General features: G+C 41.4%; 1 protein-coding gene across 8 annotated transcripts in view; it reads left to right on the top strand.

Moving 5' to 3' along the window:
* The window catches only part of GTF2IRD1 (GTF2I repeat domain containing 1), a 112057-nt gene extending 108903 nt beyond the window's left edge, over nt 1–3154 (top strand). For all 8 annotated transcript variants that reach the window (XM_075852875.1, XM_075852877.1, XM_075852876.1 and 5 more), the window contains one exon: nt 2932–3154. In XM_075852875.1, the coding sequence (XP_075708990.1) occupies nt 2932–3000 (69 nt within the window). In that variant the 3' untranslated portion in view covers nt 3001–3154. The remainder of the gene's footprint in view (nt 1–2931) is intronic.
* Nucleotides 3155–12235: the final 9081 nt, after the last annotated feature.

Raw genomic sequence — 12235 nt, 5'->3', positions numbered from 1 at the left:
CGCCCGAAAATGCCTCCCATTGATTTCAATGGAAGTTGGACGAGTTTTTTTACCGCGAGTAAAAAAACCGCGTCGCGGTAAAAATAATTGTCATGACCCATCTTGAGGCGGTTTCCGCCTCCAAAACTCCATTTCAATTAGTCAGAAAGAGAAAAAAAAAACGCCTCGAGTGTTTTGACGAGTTTTTGTCAAACCACTGTGCAAAAACCGTCTGGAGCAGATTTTGTAGGAGGAATTTTCCTCCTGCAAAAAACTCAGTGTGAACATAGCCTAAAAGAAGCTTCATTTTCAGCTTCAAAAACGCCTGAAAATCAGAGGCTGTTTTCTCTGAAAACAGCTCTGTATGTTGAGACTTTTTTGTTAAAGAGGCTCTGTCACCACATTATAAGTGGCCTATCTGGTACATAATGTGATCGGCGCTGTAATGTAGATTACAGCAGTGTTTTTTATTTAGAAAAACGATCATTTTTTACCGAGTTATGACCTATTTTAGGTTTATGCTAATGAGTTTCTCAATGGACAACTGGGCGTGTTTTACTATATGGCCAAGTGGGCGTTGTACAGAGGAGTGTATGACGCTGACCAATCAGCATCATACACTTCTCTCCATTCATTTACACTGCAGTCACATAAACACACTAGAACGCTACTCATGTGTCATGACAATGAACATACATTACCTCCAGCCAGGACGTGATGTGTATTCATTCTGCTGACCACTTCTGTAGCGTTTGTGTGATTTACAGCACAGCACAGCGAGATCTCGCTGTGGATGACAGTTTACAGCGTAATCTCGGGAGACTACGCCTGCTGTGCTGTAAATCACAGACGCTATAGAAGTGGTCAGGAAAATGAATACACGACGTCCTGGCTGGAGGTAATGTATATTCATTGTCATGACACGAGTTGCGTTATAGTGTGTTTATGTGACTGCAAATCGCGATATAGCGATTTCGCTATCTCCAGTGTAAATGAATGGAGAGAAGTGTATGATGCGGATTGGTCACCGATTGGTCAGCGTCATACACTCCTCTGTACAACGCCCACTTGGTCATGTAGTAAAACACGCCCATTTGTCCATTGAGAAACTCATTAGAATAAAGCTAATATAGGTCATAACTCCGTTACAATTTATCGTTTTTCTAAATAAAAAAAACTGCTGTAATCTACATTACAGCGCCGATCCCATTATGTACAATATAGGTCACTTATAATGTGGTGACAGAACCTCTTTAACGTGTGAACATACCCTTACACATACAATATAGACTTCTGTTGATCAACTATGCAGCAGTCATTTTGGCAACTATGATGCACACATACATTATACAGAATGCAACCAAATATCTATTTGTCAGTTTGCAAAACTTTCTGCAACAAAAGTCTTCTGGCTTTGGCTAAAAAAATTTAGCCAACAACTGCATCAAAATTGTGTGTGATGCTGACCGTACAGAAATTTGGCAGAAATAATAAAAGTTCCATCTCCTTTCAGTCACCTCTATTTCTGGCTGGAGAATGGCCGCTGGGGTGGACTCTAGTAATATCTGCCATATTTAGCTCCTGGGCAGGGTTTGTCCTGCCAGGTTTTTCACTGTACACAGGTTTCTACTTTACCTGTTTCTCAGTCAAAGCAGCCTAAGCCTTGGCCATTTGCTGAAGCATATGGTTTTACATTACGAAAGCAAATAGAGAAGGAGCGTGCAACTGATCTAAACTCAGAGGCGCACTTAGGAGAGTTTCCTAGTGCCTAGAAACCCCACCACATGCAGTTAGCCTCCCCTAGTGGCAGCTGCAAATAAAGCAGAATTTTATCATGTTATGCTATGGATGTGTGAAGGGAACCAGGGGCCCAAAGCTCTAAGCCCCGACCTTTATAAGAATCCCAGGCCTATTTATTAAAGAAAATTAAATTATAGATGCACTTTCCTATTTAAGACCACCAGTAGCCGCTGCACCATCCAAAACAATATAATACAATTATTTACCACTAAAGCACCACAGACCTCCAGGGTTATTATATGTTAACGCATAACCACCATGTGTGATGTATATCAATACTCCTTTTTCAGCTTAGGCAACCAGAGGTATTCGGTATTAAACATTAAAGCACTACAGGAGTATGATAGTATTTCTATCACGAACTCCAAAACCACCCCATGTAAAAGTCCATACAGTTGGGGGCATTTTGCGGTCTCCATTGTGGGCACCAATCCAATTGGAAACCCCCTTTTAAAAATCCTGCATTTGCCTTTGAAACTGTTGACAAAATTTCCATCAGTGTCCATCATTGTTGTTTTTTTTTTTTTTTTATAACCGAACACCTCATTAATTAAAAAAATAATCATTATTACAAATTCTGTAAGCCTAACTTAAACAGGAATTTGATTTCCACAAAAAAAGGCCCTGTTCACATCACGTTTGCGATGTACGTTTAGCACGTACGCCAGGAAAGCTCTTGGCGTAAATGCTAAACGTCCATAGGGCGATTAGCCCAACAGAGGCCAAAAGTGTGTCCCTTTGTCGGGCTGGTATATCTTTTTTTTTTTTTTTTGAAGACTACGTTATTCCATACAATGAATAATGCAAAAAAAGTGTATCATGCGATACACTTTTTTTAATTTTTTTTATCATGGGAGCCTATGGATGACGTGACACACTTTACAGGCATCCGTTAACGTATAGGTCATGAAAAGGTTATGAGAGTTCATAACGTATAAGTTAAACAGATCTCTTAAAAGTCTATATGTGGCATCTGTCACTGATGGCAGACACAGATGTACACATATATACCTATACATATTTTGTACATTACCTGTATCTCTGGTTCTTTCACTTGGCCTTTTTGATACTGGAACTGGAAAGAAGAAATGCTCTGAAAACAATCTATCTTACAATGCATGTCTGATATGCTGTTCTCTTCTTCTGTTACAGCAATGGCCCATGTATATGTTGGACTATGGTGGTGTGAATATGCAGATTCCTGGACAAATGAACTACTAGTCTTCAGATGGAACTTAGATGGAAATATGTAATTATTGTATAAAAATGTATATGACAATATTTAACATGGCCTTTTAGTTTTTTTCCCAATCATTTTTACAGTATGTTACTGCCATCCCAGATGGCCTTTTTGGAATAAAATGTGTTGCCTTGGTTTGACTTGTTTTTTAGTATTTTATGTATGGTCATTTAATTGTAAACTTTAGAAAACAGCAAATTTCCTTATGTATGGAAGAATAGAGGCAAAAAAAAAAATGGTCTTGTGGATCAACTGTACTACGATCTTAAGATGCCACAGCACAAAGCCATCGCTGTAACATATCGTTCACGTGATAAGAGGCCATGGTGAAAACGGCAATGAATAGGAGTGGTCAGTATAGATAAAAATAATCTGTTGTAACACAGATTATAGACTGACACATTTTATATCTTATCTACTTGATGAGGACCTGTCCATCAACTGTAAAAATGGCAGAAATTAAAATGCAAAGAGGGGTCAAAACTAAGAGAATGACTATGGGCTTTGTAAAATCCTATACACATGGTCTTATGCAACAGTTTATGACCCCTTGTAGAATTACATATTCTGTTTTCTAAAAGTTAAAGCGTACCTAACTTTTCAGAATAAGCGGTCATGTTTGTGTGTACATGAGGAAAACCAGTTTCTAGCCATTATGTGACATTTAGCAGTTTTTCCCTCTGCAGGCTCTAATTCTCATTTTTTCGCTAAACTAGTGGGAGGAGCCTAACAGCTATCATGTCTTCTATATACTTCAAACAAAGAAGAGAATCCTGCTGTTCTATTTTCTTTATATAGAAGCTGCCGCAGCGTGGATGACATCATACAGCAATAATAAGCAGTGTAGCTGTGAGGTGACATAACTCTAACCAGCAGCGTCTCACTCACTTTCCTCCTACTCCACCCTCCCCTTTCCATAGATTTCTATGGGCAGCAGCGTCTGTATCTCCCATTCTCCACCTGCTCTCCCTCCACTCTTCATAGACTGCAGCAGCGTCAGTGTCAAGCTGTGAAGAGACACCCCTACTTCCTGCAGTCCGTCTCCTCTACTCTGCAAATAAAGACAGATTTTGCTTGACAACAGGGGGAAGGGGGGACAGCAGATTACAGGAAGGGAGATACCTAGTGGCAGTAACTCCACACAGAATTTAGGTGGATAAAACAACTACATTTGAACAGCAAGTAGATTACAAAGTTGACCGTGGCGTAGCTATAGGGGGTCGCAGTTGCGACCGGGCCCCTAAGCGTGGGGGGCCAACGGGCCCCCGCTGCCATACCACATGCTTGTTAAATAAATCTTCTGTGCCGTGAAGCCGGCACTTCCTGGTTACGGTCACATGGTACACTTAGTGTACCATGTGACCGTGTTGTCACGTGATACGTCTTCCAGCCAGAGCAGTAGAAGAGTCGGTGCGGAGGACTCCAGGTGAGCTGCAGAGTCTGTATTGTATTGTAATGTATTGTGTTGTATTGTGTTGGCTTGTAATGTATTATGTCGCCTTATAATGTATTGTGTTGTGTTGCCTTATAATGTATTGTGTTGTATTGTGCCGTTTGCGGTGGAGAGGGGGGCCTCTCACCACCGCAAACTGCCCAATACATTACACAGTGTGGGTCGCTTCCCCCTGGGGGGGTCGTGTGAAGACCTCCGGGGGGTCGCGAGTCTCTCACTGAGGTCCCGGTTCCATTCAATGCTGGAGCAAGGAGCTGACGTCTCCTTGATCCAGCATTCACTGTGCCCTGAGCGGCTCGATGCAGGCAGGCGGGATGTAGCGACATCATCGCGCCTGTCTGCGCAGAGTCACTCATAGGACACACCGGAGGAGGCGAAGGCACGGGGATAGGTAAGTAATTATGCTATTTTTCTATTATGCACATATGGGGGCATTTTACTGTATGGGGAGCTCATATGGGGGGCATTATACTGTATGGGTAGCTCATATGGGGGGCATTTTACTGTATGGGGAGCCGATATGGGGGCATTATACTGTTTGGGGAGCTCATATGGAGGCATTATACTGTATGAGAGCGGATATGGGGGGCATTGTACTGTATGGGGAGCTGATATGGAGGGGCTTTATACTGTATGGGGAGCTCATATGGGGGGCATTGTACTGTATGTGTAGCTCATATGGGGGGCATGATACTGTATGGAGGTAGCTATGTGGGGCATTATAAGGTCGGTCCTGATATGTGGAGCATTATATGGTATGGGGCTGTTAAGGGAGGGTATTATATGTTATGGGGCATTATACTGTGTAGGGGCAGCTATGGGAGCATTATACTGTGTGGGAGAATTATACTATGGGGGGTGTTGGGCAAGACGTCTGGGCATAGGCGCGCGCATGGGTCTGATGATGGTGGTGTTGGGGAGGGGGGCCCCAAGCTGAATTCTTGCACCCGGGCCCATGAGCCTTTAGCTACGCCCCTGAAAGTTGATATATATCAGCTATACTATTAGATTAGCATAAGTTATTTTAAAACTTAGTGTTTATTTAAGGTGGCAGGAATAAATAGCTTGAAAAGTTAGTGTCCATTTAACATAACTTCTTCAGGGAACAAATCCTAAATATAACATTTTTGCTCCATAACTGGTAAAATCGGATACGACCTCTATGTGTTAATACATCCTAAGATCTGACAACTTAATTAACTTGTTAGGCCTAATCCAATTCAGGTGCAGAAAAATCCAAAATATAATAAACTCATGGATATTGTGATTACACTGAGGCTGGTAATGTATTCCACGATTTTCACAAAACGCCACAGTTTTGCTGTAACTTTGCGAAAATCTCTGTAAAAATGCTTTTGCCCATGAGATGTGAACACAGCCTTAACAGCCATGGGTTCCTCTGTGCACCTAACTTACAATCTTAAAATGAAGATAATGGAATCTCCCAAAACAGAGAAGGTTAAGAAAAAAAATATAAAAAAATATAGATGCTTCACGTCATCAATTTCCACTATCTGATATGCCATTAAAAATAGAAGTTGAGGCAAAGCAGTGATGAGAAAAATATCTCAAGTTGCTTGTAAACTAACCAGATATGCAAAGCAAAACCCTCAATTTGCTGCCAGTAACCTTCAGGAATATTTGGCTAACAAGGGACTAGTGGTGCAATAGTGCACAGTACAGTGTTTCTTGTACCAACAAGAAAAAAACCTTACCTGTGATATATTTACAAGAGTCAATGGGGAGAATTATCAAGTTGCAAAAAGGACCAAGAGTCGCAATTTGCATAGACAATTGCGACTTTTGGGTCTTTTACGCCGCCCTCAGCACTTTTCAAAAAAGGTTGCAAAGGAGGGGGGCCCTGACAAATTATTTATGCCAGAAAACGGTCATAAATCATAGTGGACATCTACGTCAGCTCCTAGCTGGTGTAGATTCCACTCTGAGGGGCATAGCAAGGTAGCGGCTCTGTACCTTGTCCCCCCAGGAGAGACTGCCGCCTACTACCCCTCAATTTGACAATAAAAAAATAAAATAAGTATACTCGCTTCACCACTCCTCTTCTCCCCTCCACGTCACCTCAGACTCTCACTATCGGCAGCGGCTTGTACAACGTACTGACGCAGGGCAGCGTGAGGATGTTGTACGTGACGCAGCACTGATGACGTTGAATGCCTTGTTGCTATTCGGCGCCAGGACCTTATATGAGCCGCAGCATGCGGAGTGTACCCCGGAGAGGACCAGTGAAGTGAGCATCAATTTTTTTTTTTGGCCAATTGGGTGGGGAAAATGGACGGCACACAGCCAGCAAAAAGATGCAATAGTAAGCCTCTTAATAAATCTGTCGCACCTTACTCCAGCGGAGCAGATAGGTTAGACAAGTCTCAGTAAATCTACCCCATTGTCTCAATTATGCCTCCCAACTCTTAGATAAGGCTTTTTGGAATCAAGTGCTGTGGTCTAAAGCAAAAATGTAACTCTTTAGTGAAAATCATAAAAAATAAAATAAAAAATAAAATCTTGCCAACTGTTAAAGACTATGCACACTTTTTTTTTTATTGCAGTCTACTGATTTTAGGGTAAAAATAATTTCCCCAATGGGTATATTAAATCATTTTTTATCATTTTTCTCTTGTGCAGCCTGTATGTTTTCACATACATTACAGGCTGCTCTTTCCAGTTCCCAGCTCCTCTCCTGCGCGCTCATAAACACTCATTATAGCTGAATTATGATCAAGTTGATCATGTATTGGAATGAGGAATTCTGTTATGCTTTGATGTTATGAAGGAGCCCTGTGGCACTGGGAATACTGTGTGGATAAAGAAAAATGCAATGTCCTAATATCAAGACGCCAATGTACCATAGTCAGTGAAGAAACTGAAGCGGATTAAGAAAATACTTCAAAACCAATCTTGAACTTCAAGAAAATAAAGATTAAAATTTTGCGTCCTTGAATTTTATTGAAAATTTGTTGGTAGATCTGCTGTGCATGCAAGACAACCGAGGATTGTTTATGAACTAAAAGCATTCTGCAAGGAAGGGTGAAAAAAATCCCGCAAGGATATAAAGACAGCATATAAGAAACATTTGGGGATGTGATTTCTGCCATAGGGGCTGATAGTATTGACTGACAGATTTCCTAAACTTTGGCACATACCATTTTCCACGATGATAAATTCAGCAAATAAACAATGCACTATAATTTGCAGAAATATGTCATATTGTTTTGTTATATGTCAGTTTGTTCACTGCCGAAGTTGTGCTACCACAAATAATTTTTTTTTTGTCTAAAATGACAGACTCTTTTCGTGAAGCACAAGATTGAATTCTGGAAGCCATACAGAAAATCTAATTATTTTACCGACTATTTTCCATTTGGCTGAATGAATTGATCATTCCTTCTCACAGTAACACAGCTGCATATGCTCTACAATGAAACACTTTCATATTTTGCAAGCAAATTATATAGATTTCAGTTTGTAAAAAAAAAAAAAAATGTTTTCATCAGGCACAGATGCTGTTCATGGCGCTACCCTGAAATCTCAATTTGCTAGGAGAATAGTTGGTTTGAGAGTGTTTATTCTGTAATTAAACTACTTTTACTGCCATCTGCACACACTCAAGATTCTCCTATGTTTAGCAACTTCAAATGATCAATTGTCCAATGTTCATAAACACGGAAATTCACTTAAGTGGCAAAAACAAAATATTCAGTTCTGAATTTCAGTTCTGATAATTGTGGTAAAGACACTGTAGGCCCTAATACTTGGAATACAGTGAACGGACTTAGGATCTAAAAATAAAAACATCTGAAAATCACAAAAAAGGGAGGTCAAGAAAAAAAGATCTAAATGTTTCCTCTTTTCAGTATCTGTTAGGGATTCCGTACTGCACCTCGGTGTTTTTTTTCCCTCACGGATTCCATGAATCGGTGAAAAAATAAAAATAGTGGCACGCACCATCTGAGGCATTTGTCGGGTATTCTTTTCTAGAAGCATTACTCCTAGAGAAGAATGTGGTGCCTCATCAAACAATAGCACATGGAGGGTCTACAGGTCCATAATACAGACCCATAATACTCTGTGATGCTGGACAGACTCTGTTCACACAGCTGGGGCTGCACCCAGACTTTAGTTGCATTAACTGAAACTGCTGCGCAATCGTTGTACGACTTGTGTTCAACATTTCTTACTCCATTTCTTTTGTATTAATGTATTTGTTGTTTGACAGTCACACGAAAGTTGAAAGAAAATGCAACTCAATGGAGCAGATTGACTATTGGTATTGCACCTTCTTTTTGGCAGAAATCATTTTAGACAAATTCATCAATTAAATGTGCCAAAAAGAACAAATGCTTGGGACTCGCCCAACAAGGGGCATGGTTGAACAAAAGGGTAAATGGTGCAAGACAAAAAAAAAAAAAGAGGCTCTGTCACCAGATTATAAGCGCCCTATCTCCTACATAATCTGATTGGCACTGTAATGTAGATAACAGCAGTGGTTTTTATTTTGAAAAACAATAATTTTTTAGCAAGTTATGAGCTAGTTTAGATTTATGCTAATGAGTTTTTCAATGGACAACTTGGAGTGTTTTTACTTTTTACCAACTGGGTGTTGTACAGAGGAGTGTATGACGCTGACCAATCAGTGTCCTACACTTCTCATTGTTCCAGCCCAGCATGATCCACAGCACAGTGTGATTGTGCAGTGAAACAAGTAAACACGCCCAGAAATCAGAGAAAACACGCCCAGTTGTCCATTAGAAAGGCTCATTTGCATAAATATAAAATTGCTCATAACTTAGCCAAAAATAATCGTTTTAAAAAAAACAAAAAAAAACGTTACTGTTATCTACATTGCAGCGCCGATCACATGCAATAGGAGATAGGGATTTCAGAATCTGGTGACAGAGCCTCTTTAAAGTAAGCCAAACAAGAGGTGGTATAAAGTTAGACAGAAGTGTCTACAAATGCGCCAAATTTATCATCCAGCATGAGCCACTGTAATGAATTTGGGGCATATAGTCCAATTCAGAGCGGTCTAAATTTAAGACACTATTAGTAAATCTGCCCCAATATATTCCTATAGACTGCAACTTATGCACTTCAAAAAGTCAGTGTGTAGCCACAGCCTAAAATGCTGTTACTTTGTTACTTTACAGTTTTCCCTAAACTAGAATAGAAAAATTATTAAAGATTTACTAGTACAGTACTGTGATTGTCCTTGAACAGGCAACTGTCACTGTACTCTGGGGTTGTAATTATGGTGATTGAGCTACGGCGAGTAATATAGAATACTTTCCAAAATGGCAAAACAATAGTGTGTGGCCGGCTATTCTCTTCAAAAAAGTAATGCCATTCAAAATACACAATTCTCCTAATGCATCTGAAGTCCACCTACTGGGCTAGCACTTTCTGAACTATGTTCATCAAGAAGAGGTGCTGAGGCCGAAAGACAGAAGAGAATGTATACAGCTGCTTACGTGCTTTAACCCATCCCGCCTCAGGATGTATTTTGTATGTCATGGCTGGGAAAGGGTTTGCGCGTTGTGCTGTACTGGTAGGGCACATTTGTGTTCCGGACTAAGATATGCTAGCGCAACCCGGAAGCCTAACAATGGCCTCCTGATTTGCCATGCACGGCAGCGCATTGGGCCCTAAAAATAATAGGCGCTTGTGAGTTGAAAAGTTATAATACACTACACTACATAAGTAGTGCAGTGTATTGTACTAGAAATCAGAACTGAAGGTCCTCAAGCCCCCTGGTGGGACTAAATGGAATTACAAAAAAGTGTTTTAGAAAAATGAAAATTTCAAGTTATAAAAACAAAAATCTCCTTTTCTCCCTTATCAAATATTTTACAACTGGAAAAAAAAAAATGAAGAAAACAATATAGAATCGGTATCACCGCGTCTAACAACCTGAACTATAAAAATATCACATTATTTATCCTGCATGGCAAACGTTGGGAAAAAATCAAGAAAGCCAGAATTGCTTATTTTGGGACACCTTGCCTCCAGAAAGTGAAATAAAAATTGATCAAAAAGTCACCTGTGCCCCAAAATGGTACAAATAAAAACTACTGCTTGTCCTGCAAAAAATAAGCCCGAGCACAGCTCCATCGATGCAAGAATAAAAAAAGTTGTGGTTCTCTGAATATAGCGAAACAAAAACAAGATTTAGAAAGTGTTTTTTATTGTATAAAACGCAGTAAGGCCTCATGCACACGACCGTATCCATGTGCACGGCCGTGATTTTCGAGTCGGCCGGCAGCGGACTGTCAGCCGCAAGCCACCCGCAAATTGCGGGCAATGCACATGGCCGCGGCCATTATTTTCAATGAGCCCGGACCGCAGAAGACGGCCGTAATAAGACAGGTCCGTTCTTTCTGCGGTGCGGGCTCCCGGGCCGTGCACGGACCGTAAAAACTACGGTCGTATGCATAGAATTTCGGGGGAATTGCGGCCGCAAAAGCACGTTCGTGTGCATGGGGCCTAAAACTTTAAATTACATAAATTTGGTGTCGCCATAATCGTACTGACCCTCAGAAAACAGTTAACATGCTATATACCGCATGGTGTTCACTTTCTATAGGAATGCTCGAGAAAGCCGTGTGGAGATAGTCTAGTTGCAGAAAGAAACCAGCAAGCAAGACTGTAGAGCCTAATTGCTCAAGCAAGGACCAAAGGGTGAGATTACCTTATGTACCCGATGTGCTGGATGAATTGGAACTAGTGGCCAACAGAGAAGTTGGAAGAGAGCAGCAGATGGTAAGGCCGCAAGTGGCGTGGTGGTGATAGAGGTGCAGCGTCGGCCAGGAGTCAGAAAATGCGGCGGCGGAAGGCAGCAGCTGGGGACGCAAGTTTGCAAATATGGGATATTTTGTAGGCAAATAGGGGCAAGGAATGTGTTCTGCAAATAGAGATTCAAATGTTGGGAGGTATGCATTATACTGTACATAACAGAAAGACTACTGTCCGTGCTTCTATGGTGTGTACACACTAGGGCTGGGCGATTATGACCTAAATCAAAATCACGATTAATTGAACATGTAACCTCGATTACGATAAACGATTATTTAGACCACACCCCTTTTTGCATGCCACGCCCCCTATATGCATGCCACACCACTGAATTAATATTTATACCCTGAGCCTGCTGTATATAATATACCCCCTGACACAGTCCCCACCCTGTATATTGCCCCAATAGTGATCCCCACAAATAATGCCCTTATAGCTGCCCTCCGCACAGTATTAATTTCCCCATAGATGCCCCTACACAGTATAATGCTCCCCATAGCTGCCTCCACACAGTATAATGCCCCCCATAGCTGCCTCCACACAGTATAATGCCCCCCATAGAAGCCCCCACGGATTATGCTCCCCATACCTGCCACACAGTATAATGCCCCCATAACTACCCTCCACACAGTATAATGCCCCCCATAACTACCCTCCACACAGTATAATGCCCCCCATAACTGCCCCCACAGTATAATGCCCCATAGCTGCCCCCACAGTATAATGCCCCATAGCTGCCCTCCACACATTATAATGCCTCATAACTGCCCCCCAGTATAATGCCCCCATAGCTGACTTCCACGCAGTATAATGCCCCTATAGCTGCCCTCACACAGTATAACGCCCCCATAACTGCCCCCACAGTATAAAGTCCCCCATAGCTTCTCCCATGCTGTATAATCCCCCCATAGCTGCCCCCAATAGTGCCTGATAAAAATAATATACATACTCACCTAACC

This window comes from Rhinoderma darwinii, chromosome 2, assembly GCF_050947455.1.
Source record: "Rhinoderma darwinii isolate aRhiDar2 chromosome 2, aRhiDar2.hap1, whole genome shotgun sequence".
NCBI classification, from domain to species: domain Eukaryota; kingdom Metazoa; phylum Chordata; class Amphibia; order Anura; family Rhinodermatidae; genus Rhinoderma; species Rhinoderma darwinii.
This window is presented reverse-complemented; position numbering and strand designations above follow the sequence as displayed.